This window comes from Mercenaria mercenaria, chromosome 18, assembly GCF_021730395.1.
Source record: "Mercenaria mercenaria strain notata chromosome 18, MADL_Memer_1, whole genome shotgun sequence".
Lineage (NCBI taxonomy): Eukaryota > Metazoa > Mollusca > Bivalvia > Venerida > Veneridae > Mercenaria > Mercenaria mercenaria.
The window spans coordinates 36,098,312-36,116,278 of NC_069378.1; the positions used below are offsets into that span (position 1 = coordinate 36,098,312).

At 36.2% G+C, this 17,967-nt stretch overlaps 1 protein-coding gene across 1 annotated transcript; it reads left to right on the forward strand.

Annotated features, from left to right (window-relative positions):
• The first annotated feature begins 10,828 nt into the window (after positions 1–10,828).
• Positions 10,829–17,499, forward strand: LOC123537881 (complement C1q-like protein 3). The gene is made up of 5 exons (XM_053529783.1): positions 10,829–10,859; positions 11,538–11,654; positions 11,996–12,081; positions 12,439–12,556; positions 17,332–17,499. The coding sequence occupies exons 1-5, from the start codon at positions 10,829–10,831 to the stop codon at positions 17,448–17,450; spliced, it is 471 nt and encodes a 156-aa protein (XP_053385758.1). The 3' UTR covers positions 17,451–17,499.
• The last annotated feature ends 468 nt before the right edge of the window (positions 17,500–17,967 follow it).

Sequence of the window (17,967 nt, forward strand, 5' to 3'; positions counted from 1 at the left end):
CACGACGAAACCGTAGTTTGTCAAAATATACAAATTACATGTCTGTTTAGACAATATTTACATTTAATTTATAGAAGTTATTTCATAAAAACATCTCGTGTTTGGACATTTAGAATTATTGAAGTTAACACTTACCCTGCTAAATTTCTATAATAAACTTGTCCCATCCTTCAATTTGGACAGTACCATTAACTGTTACAAAGGGGTGCTATCCAAAAAGATACTTACTGAATGGCGAACAGTGCAGATCATGATCAAACTGCACGGATATGCAGGCTGATCATGATCTACATGATCGTAAAGGCAGAATCAATCTTGTCCAGCAGTTAAAGGTTATTTAAAAACACGGACTTTTTCCGCACGGAAAAGTACGGAAATACAGCTGATATCCTAAATTACGTACAGACGAAGGAACAGATAATATTGTCTTTTTGACACAGACTTTCAGATAGTGTCATTTTCTATAAAAAAGTTTAATTTGCAGTTATTACCCCAAATAAATATTTCATAAGCACTTTTTCCTTATTGTACGGCTAATATTTTAAGCAAAATTGCAAAGTTCAGCAAATTTTTCCGATGGCGTGTAGAAAATTGTTTCATACTCGTTTTTAGTCAATATTTCGTCGGCATTCAATGGGACACTAACCGGATTCCGTAGTTTCCCTTTGTCAACGGTGTAGCAGAAAATTTCACCAACGGTGCTGTAGTAAGAATAATCCCTATCACCGGGCGACAAAGCGACAATGCGACAATGCGAGATTTTTACTAATTCTCGCAACTATGTATATTGGATTTCAATTTCACGATGCGAGGTTTAAAAAAGACAAGCGACAATTAAGACGATAATTGTCGCCCTCTTAACCTCGCGAGGATTGTTAAATCTCGCATGTAAGTATGTTTTCGGACAAGGCGACAACGCGATAATTATCGCGTTGTCGCGTGTTGGCGAGGCGACAATTTAAGTGGCACGAACAGGATTCCGTATATTAGAGCACTAATACTAATGTTTACAAAATGGCCTTTGCTTGGTATATTCTGAAAGGTAACTGTATTTTGCACTATTTTACTATTTTGCAATTTTTAAACAACTTTTACCGTGCCGTTTTTTTTTTTTTTTTATAAATTTTGTATAACTTATGGTATCTCCTCAAGCTCAAGTAGAGACAAATTTCAAAGTGATAGCCACTATCCAAAACGTTTGCAGAGCACTCATTTTACCATTAATTTTAATAAAAGAAACATCAAACTATTGGTAAACAATTATAAAACACAAAATAAAAATGTCAATATCATTTTTGCTATGGTGCCTCAAGCAAAGGGATTTAATGAGACAGAATTCATACTTCAACATTGAAAAAATAAGGTCGAATGCTGTGTTTCTGTTTTGAATTTTGCTTACTCCATTTAAAAATAACCTTAGAGCAGACGTAAAACCTACCTAAATTTCTTCCACAATATATAATCTAAGAGTGAAAGCAAAATAGAGAACTTTCACCGCGTGTAACTCAATATTTTTAAAGATGTGTAACTCTACTCCTTCTGTTTAAGTAGTAAATTCACTTTGAACACCAAGAAATCGCTTATAAGATTCATTTTTTTTCCATTTTTGTACAAGAAATCAATAATAAGTCTTGAAAGAAGTAAAAACTTACTAGAAAAAAGGGAAAATAAGGAGAAAAAAATTTGGACCCAGTAGGGCTTGAACCTACGCCCCCCTAAGAATTGCAGTAAAAGTAGGTTTATGGTAGGAATTGAATACTCTTCAAAAAGGAGGTTCTCTATTAGTGATCTAATACCTTAAGATATCTTTAAATGTAAAGCACAGGCAGTTGAAAATCAAAATTATAGTAAAAACCTCACAGGTTTACCACTGATATTTGTTGACGACGGATCTAATATATAAATATACATACGCCGGTATGAGGCCTTTGACTACAGCAAATGTAATATTTGCTATATTACTCCGCGGTTACCAATGTTCTGGATGTTGCTATCGATGTCATTAATTTCCATTTGCAGCAAAGAGCACAATCCTTGCATCTTCTCGTCTTTATAATCTTTAGATTAAAAACTTTTCCCCACATTCTGAACATTCTTTGTCAAATTTAGTACCAAAATACTGTAAGTCTTCCCCGGAAGTTTATAATGCGCATACTCAGCAAGTTGGGGTGTGGGGTAAAGCGGGGTGTAGGGGCGGCAGCCCCCAGACATATTCATCTAAAAATAAAGTTACCCCTCATAACTTTTACTTTTTAAGACAGTTTTAAATTACTATATTATTATAGGGACCGCTAAGTGCATGTGCCCCAATTACTCTCCTTTCTGGCAATTGTCAATATTTGAAACCTTTTAGAAGTGAATTTATCTTGTGTTTTCGTTTCAAAGTTTATTCTTTCAATTTCTAAATTCCTGTTTTCATTAACAAACAGGTTAAGAGGTGTATAGGTGAGAAAATTATGAGAACATCTAAAAACTGTAGTCGACTCTCAGTCGGAGATCTGCTGGATTCTTATAAGGATAATACTACAAGCTGTGAATTTTCTCAGGGCGAATAACATTGCATTTATTAATGACTTGCCATCTAAATCTCATCGAACACATGTGGGATAATTTTAGACGTCTCCCCATTCCACCGCCGAACGTCAATGAACTAATACAAGCCTAAATTCAGGAGTGGTACAACATTCCACAGGCCACACTTGTCAGTTCTATACGCAAACGATGCCAGGCAGTCCTCGATGCTTAAGGTAGCCATACACGGTATTAATGTGTGATTTTGGTGTACGGCCCCTACCAAATTTAATCAACCATTTCATCAGTTTTCCGTAAACGTAGTGGGATTAAATTTTCTACACAAATTCACATTGAAATACTCTTGCAAAACATATAAAAATAATTAAACCCTTGTTTTCGTATTTACGTATATCTGCACTTAAACACAGAGGAAGTTACTTATTGCGTTCAGTATAATATGCGCCCGACGTGTTTTTATCGTTCTCAATGACTTACATTAAATAAGAAATATTATTTCACCTAAAATTATGATTTCCGGCAATTTAGCAGAGAACAATAATATTCATGGCTTCTTGGGGAGAAGTATTCACACCTCTATTGATATATATATAGTTTCTTAAGGAACTATGGTAACGGGAACAGGTTTAAAGTTGAATATGGGTCCTAAACAAGTGAATAACGATGCTTTTAGAAGAAATGTTACGGTTATATAAAAGAAGATTTTGCATGCTATAGTGTTATTTATATACATGCTATTATATATACATGGAAGCTCCTGTGGAAGCAGCACGGCTGTTCCTTGAGTGAGGCAAATGGTCGTTCCTTTACAAACATTTATCTAGACCTGTGCAAATCTGAAATTACATATATCATAATGACTTATATTACAACTTCACCCATAGCTTCATTACCCAATTATTTAAACAAATGAACGATGATTCAGTAGATTTTATCATTGATCTGCCTAAATCATCAATCAGAACAAGACAATTTTAACACACTAACCCTTCGAAAAGGTCTTGGTGTCCATAATGTTGCAAAGTAGTCGCCCTTTGGTACAAAAAAAAATTTATACTGTTGAGAAACTAAACAAGAAATGTCTTTAAGGTTTCGATGGAGGCCTTGAGAAACAAAAATCAAACAACACCAAATCATAGAAAGAAAGAGTTGTTTGACATGAAAATTGAACAGCTTGTAAAACATGTATATTACTTTACGAACAAGTGTCAGTATACTGATATAAACATTGAATTCCGGAAAAGGGCTGCCTAAAGGGCTCCACTTCCGACAGTTAAACACCTTTAAAAACTCACCATTTCAAAGAACTGTTACACATGTTCGTTTTGATGCATTTGCAATAGCGTGCGAGTGGTGAAATTTCGCATAACAAGGTGGAACACAGTTTTCAGCAATTGTTTATCTTTATTTCTTTACAAATGGCATTCATTTTCAAAGGGAGACAAATGTTCCCGATTATTTTAAGTACAAATGGCATTCATTTTCGAAGGGAAACAACTTTTTTCCGATTATTTAAAGTAATCTTTGAGAAAAAGTTGTCTCCCTTTGAAAATGAATGCCATTTGTAAAGAAAAAAAAGATAAACAATTGCTGAAAACTATGTTCCACCTTGTTACGTGAAATTTCACCACTCGCACGCTATTGCAAATGCATCAAAACAAACATGTGTAACAGTTCTTTGAAAATGGTGAGTTTTTAAAGGCGTTTAACTGTCCGGAAGTGGAGCCCCTTTAGGCAGCCCTTTTCCGGAATTCAATGTTTATATCAGTATACTGACACTTGTTTCGTAAAGTAATATACATGTTTTACATGCTGTTCAATTTTCATGTCAAACAACTCTTTCTTTCTATGATTTGGTGTTGTTTGATTTTTGTTTCTCAAGACCTCCATCGAAACCTTAAAAAAGACAAACGGCGTAGAGGTAATTATGTTTTGCGCATGAAAAATTCAGAATTAAACAGGATGTAGAAACAGAAAAGATTTGGATATGCATATACGAACACTATTCATTTGCAAATATTTCAAGTAAGCAGGAAATTTAAATGATCAAGAGGTATCCTTTCAGTGATAGAAGGTCAAAATGATTTGACGTCCTGGGCTGATTCTGAAATAAATTCGTGTTGGGTCAGAATCCCCCATAAGTAACCCACTAGCACAATATGTCGACCAGCGTACAATTAGTTGGACTGGAAAAGGCAGTTGACATGAAAATAAACCCCTAGCTTTTAAATCACTAGTAGTGACCCCCATAACTCTAATTACTTGATTTAGTTCTCAGTTTAAAAAAAAAACAAAACAAAAAAACTTAAAGCAAAAAATCAAACATTTGCAGATTGGGATACCTTCAATCAATGTTGAAATCTTTTTTATTTGGGTAAAGTAATAGGTAAATACTTACATAATATATGATGGAATATTGATTTTTAGATTTGATTTGCACATTGTTGTTGTTTGCTTAGTTATTATTTTTAAGAAATTAAAACATTTTCAGCTGACCTACTGGCCTCCATTGTTGTTGTTGTTATTTTGTCTGCACTTGCCAGAGCGAAGCTCCAGTGTGGAAAGACCCCTGGTGTCAAATTATGTAGGGAATATCCCAGTTACGTGAAATAATAACAAAGAATTGTTAAATTTTCTGCTTTATTTTCACGAAGAACATGAATTTGCCGTGTGTGCGAAACCGCGTACAGTCCGACACCGGGTATAGTAGTCGCAACTTGACCGCGATGGTTGACCTTAGGCTGATTATTCATATCGAATATTTCATTATAGAAATCAAGGGTGCTTAGGATAGCCGTATATATTTATATGTAATTAGTTTGTATATAATGCAGTTTCAAAGTATATATACTTACATTTGATTAGTTAAAACTTTCCAATACACTAATTTATATTTACACAAGTTTACATTTCCTTTTTCTCGTGCATCTCGTGTTTTACGTACACTCCTTTTCAAAAATAGATTGTGCCTCATTATTTATTATAATACAAAGGTCAACCATCGGGGTCAAGTTGCGTCCACTATACACTGACTGTATAGTTACAATCAGCCACAACTCATTCATCCATAAGCGAGGTACGCAACGGGGGAAGAAGTTTACTTTCGATTTCTCTAGCGGTGATAAATAACTAAAACCTTTAAATTAGAAAATATCATTTTAGTTTAGGGTATCAAAACAACTAAATATGTTCGATTTAATATGTGCCTTCTGATAATCAATGTCATTTAAGACTTAATAAATGGTTTATCTTCTCAGCGCGCACCTGTTCTGGAAGTTGTTGCGGCGGCAGGGTTCGGTATAGGGCGCTTGGATTTAAGAGAATGGCATATAAAACCTTCTGGCACGTTTTTTTTTCGCAGTGGCCGGCCTTGCCTGGTATTGTTTGTTATTTATGCGTCGCTTGGTCTCAAAATAATAAATTCAAGTTTCATCCACAGTGAGCAACGCAGAACGTTTTTCTTTCTTTAGCAGAGTTTTGGCGCATTCTTAGTGTTTTGACTTTTGGTCGATCTATGTTGTTAAAAATGGAAGAACCATCTAGCACAAACCTTCTTTAGTTTCAAACGATCAGTCAAAACATGAAAGCCTATAGTGTTAGCTATTTGGTTAAAAGTAAATGGACCATCTCCTTCTACCATAACCATGGACCGTCTCCTTCTACCATAACCATGGACCATCTCCTTCTACACGGACCATCTCCTTCTATCATAACCATGGACCGTCTCCTTCTACCATAACCATGGACCATCTCATTCTACCTTAATCAAGGACCATCTCTTTCTACCATAACCTTGGACCATCTCATTCTACCATATTCATTGACAATCTCATTCTACCATAACCATGGACCATCTCTTGCTATGATAACCATTGACCACCTCCTTTTACCATAACCTTTACTGCTACAATGTTGCTCTTTGTTGCTGCAAGGCTTGTCAGCACTTTTACTTTCTTGAAACACTTGAATTTCTTTGCAAAAGGAAAACTGTTATTAACGCAAACACAGAACCACCATGGATACGACATAGTTAAAAGATCTCTTTTGGAGATACACGCAAGGAAACCCGGGCTTTAGGTGTAAGCCCTGTTTTCTATTATTTTTCTTCACGTTTCATTAAAACATTGAAATATTGCCAATATATATATGTGAGAGTGTGAAACTGAACAATGGATAACTTGGTCAATTAACTGGATTTAAAAGGAATTACACAGGTATGTCGGGTAAAGATCCGTTTTCAAGTACATGAAACCATTATGTATAATGATTTCTATGGAAGACAATTAGTGATAGATTTTATTGAATGACCCTCGTATCAAGTTCCGAGCGAATAATATATTGAACAGAAATTTCACACAGAGTAAGTTAGATAACACCTAGCTAAATATATGAGCAACTACTCGCATTTCCATTTAGATAATTTGGTTTAACTTTGCCACAATTTAGTTTAATTTACTGAAAGTTGCAAATATATATCAATTAAAATATCACTGTTCGAACAGCCGAGCGCGCTGTTTCAAGGACTACTCTTGTTATCTTTTCTGACTTTTCCGTGTCTCAAAGTCACAGAGGAGCTTTATCTGGATCATGTGTTTCGTAAATAGCTTCGCGTTCAACAAGGGGAATATATACGAAGATACACGGTCAAAACCGATAGTATTTATAACAAAACAACGTAGCCTGTTGAATAAGGTACGTTTTCTTTCGTGTGAATAATGTATAGACATTTTATTATTGTTAACTTTGTTATTGTAAAGTTTGTAAAATTTGTTAGTTTTAGACTGCCATCTTGAAATAAACATCAAAACCGCTTAGTTCCGTGAATGGGTACAAACACGGTTCTTATAGTATACCTAGTGGGAGGGTATAACACTTACAATGGCATTTTTCTTTCTGGTCTGATGACAGTGCGTTGACCTATAGATTGGATTTGCGTTTATTAAGCTGGTAAATTGACAAAATTATTGAAAAGCCAAACAAAAAGAAAATACAAATTTTAACTCATACGGATACACCACTTGTGAAAGTATTGCATGTGATGTTCACTCGGTGAAAGATATCTCGGTTTTGCACTGATCTATATATTAATTAAGTGTTTAATACAAAACAGTACTCTTAATATATACACTCGTGTCTTGTTTTGTCGCATTTCAATGGTTAGATATGTTTTCAGAATGACGCCATTCTTTGCTTTCACAACAGCTTGTATAATCCTGGCCGTTAATGCTTCGTTTGTCAACATGGAAAACATAGGTAGGTAACCTGTGAAATAAAGTTGTTGTTTGCCAACCTGGGCAAAAAAAGTTAGTAACCTGAGATCATAGGTAGGTAACCTGTAAAATATAGGTTGTTATTTACAACAACAACAACAACAACAACTACTACTGTTATTAATGTCAGATTACATACATGTAATAACATGACTCTTTTTTTTTCAGACAAGATGTGGGTTTAGATGGGGACAGGCATAATTATATATCATATACAAAGATATAATTTACAAACTTAGAGTATCATATATTTGTCAACCTGTGCAAAAAAAGTTAGTAACTTGAGGTCATAGGTAGGTAACCTGTGAAATAAAGGTATGGGCAATTAAAGTTAGTAATTTGAGATCATAGGGTAGGTAACCTGTGAAATAAAGGTCTGGGCAATTAAAGTTAGTAACTTGAGATCATAGGTTGGTAACCTGTGAAATAAAGGGTTAGTAACTTGAGATCATAGGTAGGTAAGCTGTGAAATATAGGTTAGGCAATAAAAGTTAGTAACCTGAGATCATAGGTAGGTAAGCTGTGAAATAAAGGTCGATATTTGTCAGCATGGGCAACAAAGCTTAGTAACCTGAAAAACATAGGTAGGTCACCTGAGTAACAAAAGTTAGTTACCTGAGAAACCTAGGTAGACGCTTGCCCTTGTTAAACATAGGTAGGTATTTGTAAATTTAAACAATTACCATTGGAAACATTTATCATTCATCAATCATTCAGGACAGATTACGCTGTAACTTATACACAATACTAAACTTCTACCACTTGTTTGAGTCTATCTTCATATGGGAAAATCATGTTGTGAAGATTGTCTTTGTATTACATCATTTTATTCCAAACCTGTCTCTTTCCCATTACACGGGAGGGGATCCAACATATGTATTCCCAAATGGGCACCGCTTAAAATCATATGTTGTGCTTCCGGTAGTACATATGTGGTAAACATTTCGCAGAAAAATACGTGAGATTTTTATTTGTGATTGAATATTGTAAAAATGACATTGTTTTGCCGAAAAATCGCGATGCAGTGCAACCGAGTATACATTACCTAGCATGTAAGTGCATGTATCTTACCTGTATTTGTAGAAATGACGGAGAAAAACGTATCATCCGTGAGGCGGTTTAACGGAAAAATAGCAACATTTTTATCAACAGGTGGAAATATGTTGTTAAGTTGCCCTGCGCCTGCTTAATTTTGCCCTCGCAACCTTCCGTATGCTAAACCCCATCCAGAAGAAAAAATATTTGGCGATCACTTTGCTAGAAAATATTTTAGGGCGAAAAACCGAATGGGATACGTATGTTGTACATGGGCTACATATGTGGTGCATTAGATTTTTTTAGAACTCCACAGATCTTGAGCTTAAATGGTACCTGGATAAAGAAACGAACAGGAAATACGTGCCAAGTATATGCCTCATCAGTCCAGAATTATGTGTGTTGACCTGTGAATGTCGGAAATATGCATGTATAGTTTTGTGTGTAGTATATTAGTTGCCGATACGGTCTGCGTACTTATATGTTCTTGAACCTAGTGTTCTTTTCATGTTTGTTTTACCCGTTCATGTGCGCTTTTATATATATCCTCGGCGGTATTTTGTATCGTTAACTGTTGAAATTGTCTGTCCGTGAACTGTGTTATAGAGCAATATATCTGTCTCGGGCAACGGACTCAAAAATAAAATGTAATAAATACTTTACGGTCAAGGTGTTTCAGGAGGTATTTTGGTTTGCCCGATACAGAACTACTGGCCCAGCCTCTCAACTACATGTACATATGATATTGTGGACCTGGCACTTACTTGTGTAAAACTACGTTGTTACATGTATACCGCAACTCCACATTCTAGGCCTGTCATAGTTTGTGGAAATATAGGAGGAAGGATATACTGCGAGGTACTCGGTCATATAATCAGAACATAGCTGCGTCTGGTAGATAACTTAATCAAATAAAGGGCCCAGGACATATTTCATAATTTAATGACCATGCTCAGTTATATTCGCACAATTTTTGACCGAGTATCTTGCAGCATATTGCCATAAACTATATAGGTCAAGCTTGCGAAGTTACTGCGTAGTTCAACACAAGTAAGAGCCAGGTCCACAATATCTTATGTATTGGAGCGGCCGGGCCAATAGTTCTGTATCGGGCAAACCAAAATTACCTCCTGAATTGAAATCCCAGAACCTGAAGTATTTATTACATTTTATTTTCGAGTCAGTTGCCAGAGGCACAGATATTTGCCTCTGTAACTCAGTTCACGTACATGATTCAAAGATAAAGAATTTCCACAGTTAACGATACAAAATACCGCCGAAGATATATATAGAGGCGCACATGAACGAGTAAAACAAACATGAAAAGAACACTAGGTTCAATAACATATAATTACACAGACCGTATCGGCAGCTAATATGCTATATATACACCAAACTATACATACATATTTCCAACATTCACAGGTCAACACACATAAGCAACACATAAACGCCTTCGGATTTAGGAGAGATGCGTTGAATCCTTCGTGGAAGTGTTCTACAGCGTCATATGTAAGCTTAAAGCTGTGCTCGTTTCTAATATGTTATCCATTTAATATACATGTATATAATTTTTGGAATAATGTGACCTATATTTGGCAAGTATTTCCAGCTCGTTTCTTTATGCAGGTACCATTTAAGCTCAAGATCTGTATAGTTCTAAAAAGTCTAATGCACCACATATGTAGCCCATGCACAAAATATGTATCCCATTCGGTTTTTCGCCCAAAAACATTTTTCTAGCAAAGTGATCACCATAATTTTCTTTTTCTGGGTGGGGTTTTGCATACGGAAGGTTTCCAGGGCAAAATTTAAGCAAGCGCATGGGAAATTACAACAACATCTGTTGATAAAAATGTTGCTAATTTTCAGTCATACCGCTTCACGGAGGATAAGTTTTTCTCTGTCACTTCTACAAATACAGGTAAGGTACATGCACTTACGTGCTAGGAGTGTATATCAAATCCCCTGATAATCCCACTGAAATAATTATGGTGCAAAATCCCTCAATCATTTGCAGCGGTAATCATAATCCCTTGATTAAATAAAGAATATGATATCAGTGCTGCAAATTACAATATGTTGCTCCAAAAGCATATGAATTACGTGCTTTTTGCAGTAACTTTAGCTGATATAGTTGTATTTGAATTCATGAATATAAAAATCAGAGGGATTATGATACCCGCAAAAGTATGAAGATTTGTAACACCGCCATTTTTACGGTAGGATTAATCAGGTTTAATGTCTCCGTGCTAGGTATATATACTCGTTGCATGCATCGCGATTTTATGGCAAGCAATGTAATTCCGCAAAATTCATTTACAAATATAAAATACCTGTTTTCTGCGAAATTTATTCACATAGTCTACCGGAAGCACAACATATTTAAGCGGTGCCTTTATGGAATAAAATAATATTTGTTGTATCCCCTCCCGTGCTATAAATCGATATTAATCCGCACAAATTAAGTCTACAGACATACGAATGTTCCATACAGCTTATGTAAAGTTACATGACTATACACAGGGCATGTAATGACGTATCTGTAATCACACGTGATAAGCATTTAGTTGTCATAATTATTGTCAAGCACTCGGTAAGCATAAGCCGAGCAAGAATACTCGGTCATTCGGACCAAGCTATTTGCAAAAACATTGAAATCTAATTTTCCCGTAACTTTACGACAACATATTTTTTCAGTTCTCAGAGCAGACTCAGCCATACGCACCTTTGTTGCATTTTCTGCGGGACTCACGCATCACGTCGATTTGGCAGAAAACGCAAGCGTTGCATTTGACAGAGTGTGGACAAATACTGGTATCATTGTTTAGTAAATATAATTGTAAAAAAAAATATGTTTGTTATTGAGTATTGTTATGAAATTGTTTTGATATTAAGAGATACAGGATTTTGTACAATCATACATAATACAGTGCACACGGGCAAATACGCATTAGAAACATCTTTGATCGAAGTCCTTGTTTCACTTTCTTCCCGAGCTTAATGCTAAAACACCATGACTATCGCCCTCCGTAAAGCATCATTTTCGTGAGGCATCAGTTTCGTGAGACATCAGTTTCGTATCAGTGTCGTGAGACATCAGTGAAGCATTAGTGTCGTGAGACATCAGTTCTAGATGAATGTGAATCTGATTGCAGGTGATGGTTATGACAGTAATACAGGAATATTTACCTGTCCACATACTGGAGTGTATGTCTTCATCTATCATGGACTTACAGAAAGGGTGAGTAATTATTATAAACATGACAATGTTGGTTCAATGGAAACAGGCCAAAAAAGGAATACTTTTGACAACGATAGTGCTAAGCCAAATGGATTTGTGGCGACAACCTCAATGTATTAACAAAATGCCATATTTTAGCTTTAAAACTTAAACAAAACAAACGTCACAGAGACGTGACAGAATCGTAATTATGTAGCTCTTTATAAAACAAACTATATGTGACAGCCTCATATATGTAGCTCCGTTTGAAACAAGACATGAAACAAAATATGAATCAAAACGTGAAACAACAACAACAAAAAAAAATAAACAAAATGTACGTGATCAAGACTTAGACTTACTTCTCTTTGCCTTCAGAATGGACAGATGTGGTTGGAATTTTTTAAGAATAATGCGTACGAGATGAGTGGCTTTGCGCATAACAATGCTTACTTTGCATATGCCAGTAATTCTGTTACTCTGCCTCTTATTGACGGTAAGAATATTGATTATTTTAAACATCATCCCGTTTTTAGCTCGACTATACGAAGTATATGGAGAGCTATCCTACTCAACCCGGCGTCGGCGTCGGCGTCTTTCCGCGTCCCCACCTTGGTTAAATTTTTTTTTACACTTTCTCTTTTTTCTCCTTATCTCAGTAATTACTTGATGTATTTGCTGTAAACTTAAAATAGTTATTTCTCATCATCACCCACATCATATGGCACAAGGGCCATAACTCTCACACCAATATTTAATGAATTATCCCCCTTTTTACTTAGAATTTCAGGTTAAAGTTTTGATGCACTTTCACTACATCTTAGTTATTACTAAATGGATTTGATTCAAGTTGTTCATCATCATCACTCACATCATGTGACACAAGGGCCATAACTCTTGCACCAATAGTTCATGAATTATCCCCCTTAATTACTTAGAATTTCAGGTTAAAGTTTTGATACACTTTCACTCTATTTCAGTTATTACTAAAATGGATTTGATTCAAACTTAAAATAGTTGTTCCACCTTATCACCCACATCATATGACACAAGGTGCATAACTCTGGCACCAATATTTCATAAATTATACCCCTTTTTACTTACAATTTAAGGTTAATTTTGATGCATTTTCACTATATCTCAGTTATTACGAAATGCATTTGATTCAAACTTGAAGTAGTTGTTCCACATCATCACCCACATCATATGACACAAGGTGCATAACTCTTGCACCAATATTTTATGAATTTTGCTCCCCTTTTTGCTTAGGATTATAATTATATAGTGTTTTGATACAGGATACACTTTATCTTTACCTCTCTTTATTACTTAATATTTTTGACACAGACTCAAGCTATTGTGCAATATCTTCATCCACCATTGGAGTCATTAAACACTCCAGTGACAGCTCCAGCTTCCTCAGATGTGCCCAGTTTCACTACCCAACATTGAAATAGTCGAGCGCGCTGTCTCCTGTGACAGCGCTTGTTGTTTTACAAGTATTCTAGGATTACGAAGAATCGATATGTTTTCGCTCATAAAAGCAAAGCTTTTTTGTTTAATACGCCCAATTATTTTCTTTTATGAGTTTGTTTTTCTTTTAGTTCACATACTACTAGTATTGTGGTGACATTGTGCCTGTGTTATGCCAGTACGAAAACAATTGCTTTAAACAATATCTCTGAAACTCCTTTATCAATCTTGTTGACACTTCAAAGTTATCTTGTTGACACTTCACAGTTATCTTGTTATATTTGATTTTCTGTTGACTCTTGACAGCAAACGCTTAAATCAAACTCACCACCCATCAATAAAAACACATGACACAATAGCATTTAACATGAAAAATAATGGCTTGTATGTTGGGCTTATTTTTCGTATATATATAGTATATATAAGTTTTCCCTCTGAAATCAACGAAAATAATTCATAAAATAAAACCACAGGAATGACCGCTCTAAAAGCAAATAAAATGAAATACATATCACTTAATAAAACCAGGCTACTACAGCAGCAACAACAACATAGCCGTCATATGTTAGGTATGTTTTTTCATAGTTATACATATAGTGTGAAAACTTGAGAAAAAAAAAGCTTCCACTCCGAAATCGGTGATCAGAATTCTCTAAATTTGGTTATCTATATATAGCGCCCCCTACCAAAATAACTAAAATGAAATCAATCAATAAAAGATCGCATCTTTCCTCTGAAGTCAATGATTAGATTTCAAACAATTTGACAGAAGTTATAAGCTAGAGAGGCTCAACCAAAAGCAGCCCGGACCAAGGCTTCTCATTCGCCCCACCCCTTTCTACAGCTCGGTCCCAGGCTTCTCATTCTCCCCGCCCCTTTATACAGCCCGGTCCCAGGCTTCTCATTCTCCCCACCCCTTTCTACAGCCCGGTCCCAGGCTTCTCATTCTCCCCAGCCCTTTCTACAGCCCGGTCCCAGGCTTCTCATTCTCCCATCCCTTTATACAGCCCGGTCCCAGGCTTCTCATTCTCCCCACCTCTTTCTACAGCCCGGTCCCAGGCTTCTCATTTTCCCCATCCCTTTATACAGCCCGGTCCCAGGTTTCTCATTCTCCCCAGCCCTTTATACAGCCCGGTCCCAGGCTTCTCATTCTCCCCACCCCTTTATACAGCCCGGTCCCAGGCTTCTCATTCTCCCCACCCCTTTATACAGCCCGGTCCCAGGCTTTTCATTCTCCCCATCCCTTTCTACAGCCCGGTCCCAGGCTTCTCATTCTCCCCACCCCTTTATACAGCCCGGTCCCAGGCTTCTCATTCTCCCCACCCCTTTATACAGCCCGGTCCCAGGCTTCTCATTCTCCCCACCCCTTTATACAGCCCGGTCCCAGGCTTCTCATGCTCCCCACCCCTTTATACAGCCTGATCCCAGGCTTCTCGTTCTCCCCATCCCTTTATACAGCCCGGTCCCAGGCTTCTCATTCTCCCCACCCCTTTACACCCTCCCTTCATTTTGTGATTTTTCTTTGTTAATTAGCAATGCCTTTTAAGCTCTCCGCTTTGTTACGATAAAGCAAGTTCGCAACAATTTCCTTTATTGAAATCTTTATAAAATTTTCTCTGAATCAGTACTGCTGGCCCGATTGATAAAAAAATACAGAAAATGTTCCTTTGGTGACACCCTGCCAAATTCTTACAGTTAATTATTTCTCATTACTAGATATGGCCTTCATGAGGCGCTAATTTTCCCTGTGTGACTATATGGGTCACTTTGAAAATCTACTCCTTTGAAACTGCTGGCTCGACTTTTAGATAGTTTCACAGCAATGTCTTTATACATGTATGACTATTTGTAAAATTTTGATTTTTTCTCTGAAACAGCTGGCTAGTTTTGAAAACAATTTCAAAGCAAAGTTTATTCAGTGACCCCCTATTATCTACTGATTTTGTTTCGTTGAAAAAAAACATGGCGGCCAGTGGGATGGGGCTTGTTTTTCCTATATGGCCTTTTTTGGAAAACTTTGAAAATCATCATCTCAAACCGCTGGCAATGATTTAAATAAATCCACCAGCATTGTTCTTTATTATTATTATTATTATACCAGATTTGTTGAGCGCCCTTTTCATATGTAATATACGTTCAAAGGCGCTTTACAATTAAACACGTGGCACATCGCAGATACGTAGGAAAATAACAAAACATGACATATGCAATCACAAAACTGCAACTGAACAATTTGATTAAACGCCTTTTTTATAAATGATATTTTCAATGGCGTTGTACATAATAATAAAAAATAATAGTTATTACAACAATATCATAAATGAACAATGATAATATTTACCGCCTTATTGTAACAAACAGCCATGACCGCACCCCCACCCCTGAGGTCGTTTTACCCCTATTGCCAATACCAGTGCTTTAAACATCTGGAACGCCCAGACGGGCTGCATATAGTGGTTCAACCTCCCGGTAAATGGTGCCATCATGTACTGTTTTAGATAGAAATATCACACATTTCAAGTGAAACTCAAGTCCTGCGAAAAACACATACATAGAACGTCATAACCCTTATGCCAAGATTATTATAGGCAGTCCAGCTGTGGATGTTGGTTGAGCGATTCAGGGACATGATGGTCATATATTAAGGTAGTTCTGCACGTTACGATCGAAATTTTTTCTACAATGTAGAATTTGATTAAACTCTTATTTTTCAAAACTTCAGAATATACTAAGAAAATTAAGCAAATAAAAAAGATAGGGTCGTGTGCTTGATTTTTTGCTAGACTGATTTGAAAAATTTCGACCTCATGCAAGTTTTCGTAATGGGAGTCTATGGGGAAATCGCAACTTTCATAACATTTTCGTGAATAGAAATTTTTCTACAATGTAGATTTTAATGAAACTTCTCACAGTTGTAAATAAATATATGGCCTATAATATGGTGAAATAAAATGTATAGGTCCGTGTACTTATTTTTGAGATATTTGGCTATGATTAAAGTGAACCGCCTATTTTAAGCAAATTTTAAGACATTATTTTGAATTATTTAAGTGTCAGATGTTTTAATATCATATTTTAACTTTATGAAGAAAGTAACAGTGCCATTTCAATAAATTTACTCACTGGTTGCCATTAATTCATAAAATGATTTTCGTTTCCGTACCCCGAATCCAGGCATTATTCTTTGTTTTCCGGATAAATGACGTTACGCCATTACTTCCGGTTTATCAAACGTGCAGAGCTACCTTAAACCTCCCAATCACTTCATTTGTCTGTTTTTGCTTTTGATTGTATAATTGTAGCTACTGCAAGATTTCATATCTCTATCACCTAATGGCGGTCTAGGGCCGTTATATCTCTATCACCTAATGGCGGTCTAGGGCCATTATATCTCTATCACCTAATGGCGGTCTAGGGCCATTATATCTCTATCACCTAATGGCGGTCTAGGGCCATTATATCTCTATCACCTAATGGCGGTCTAGGGCCATCATATCTATATCACCTAATGGCGGTCTAGGGCCATTATATCTCTAAGTATAATTACTTGGCTATCATTTTTTTTATTTTTTCATCCATTATGCAGCCACCCTCTTAGTTATTTGTTTTCTCTTCCACATGTTTGGGCAGGATTGTAACAAGCAAGTGAGACAGAAACTACCTACTGACGCATGTTACAGGGTTTTCGGTATATAATTGTCTTACACACAGGAAACAACAATCATGTTTGTAGATTTATGTAACATCTTATATAATTTCAGTTGAAGTAACCTTTATTTCCTATTGCTCTGATTGTAGGCGACCAAGTGTACATAAGGGGTCACGGATCAAGTCAGCTGTTCGGAGAACCGCACGAGATTTATGCAACATTTTCAGGGTTCATGTTGATACCAAACCATGGGCAAAGGCATTCTTAACATGCATTAGGTATGCAAATGTATTTGGAAATAAAAATAGTAAAACTTTGACTTACTCAAATGTTTAGAAACAGTATACATATATTTTGAACAATACGTTTTCTGCTTAGTCCTGTGTATTTCTATTGGCCTTGCTGGATAAATTTGATTAGAATTTGGTTAACAACATAGGACTAAAATAGGAATATAATACAAGATTGTTTATAACAATTATCAATAATCTTTTTGTTGACTGTTATTGTTCGTTAGTCTGGCCTGGCACTCATTGATCTTCACCAATATTTTCGTTAACGCAATGTAAACAGTTGCCTGAGAGCTGGATATTCCCATCTGCACCTACCACAAGTGATTGAATCTTTTTTCTTGCATGTCATATCAATAAAGAAAAGCAAAAATGAATTCAGACAAAAGGGTTTCCGTGGCCGATTCGTTATGGTCGCTGACTTCAAATCCCTTCACCGATGTGGGTTCGAGCCTCGCTCGGGGCGTTAAATTTTTCATGTTAGAAAGTTGGTGA

Bases quoted from the DNA above. Each gene is read 5' to 3' on its own strand.
- LOC123537881 (XM_053529783.1), top strand. From the start codon at position 10,829: ATGGTGCAAAATCCCTCAATCATTTGCAGCG. The intron at 11,655-11,995 runs GTATCATTGTTT...ATCTGATTGCAG, and splicing joins CAGAGTGTGGACAAATACTG to GTGATGGTTATGACAGTAAT. The intron at 12,082-12,438 runs GTGAGTAATTAT...CTTTGCCTTCAG, and splicing joins ATCATGGACTTACAGAAAGG to AATGGACAGATGTGGTTGGA.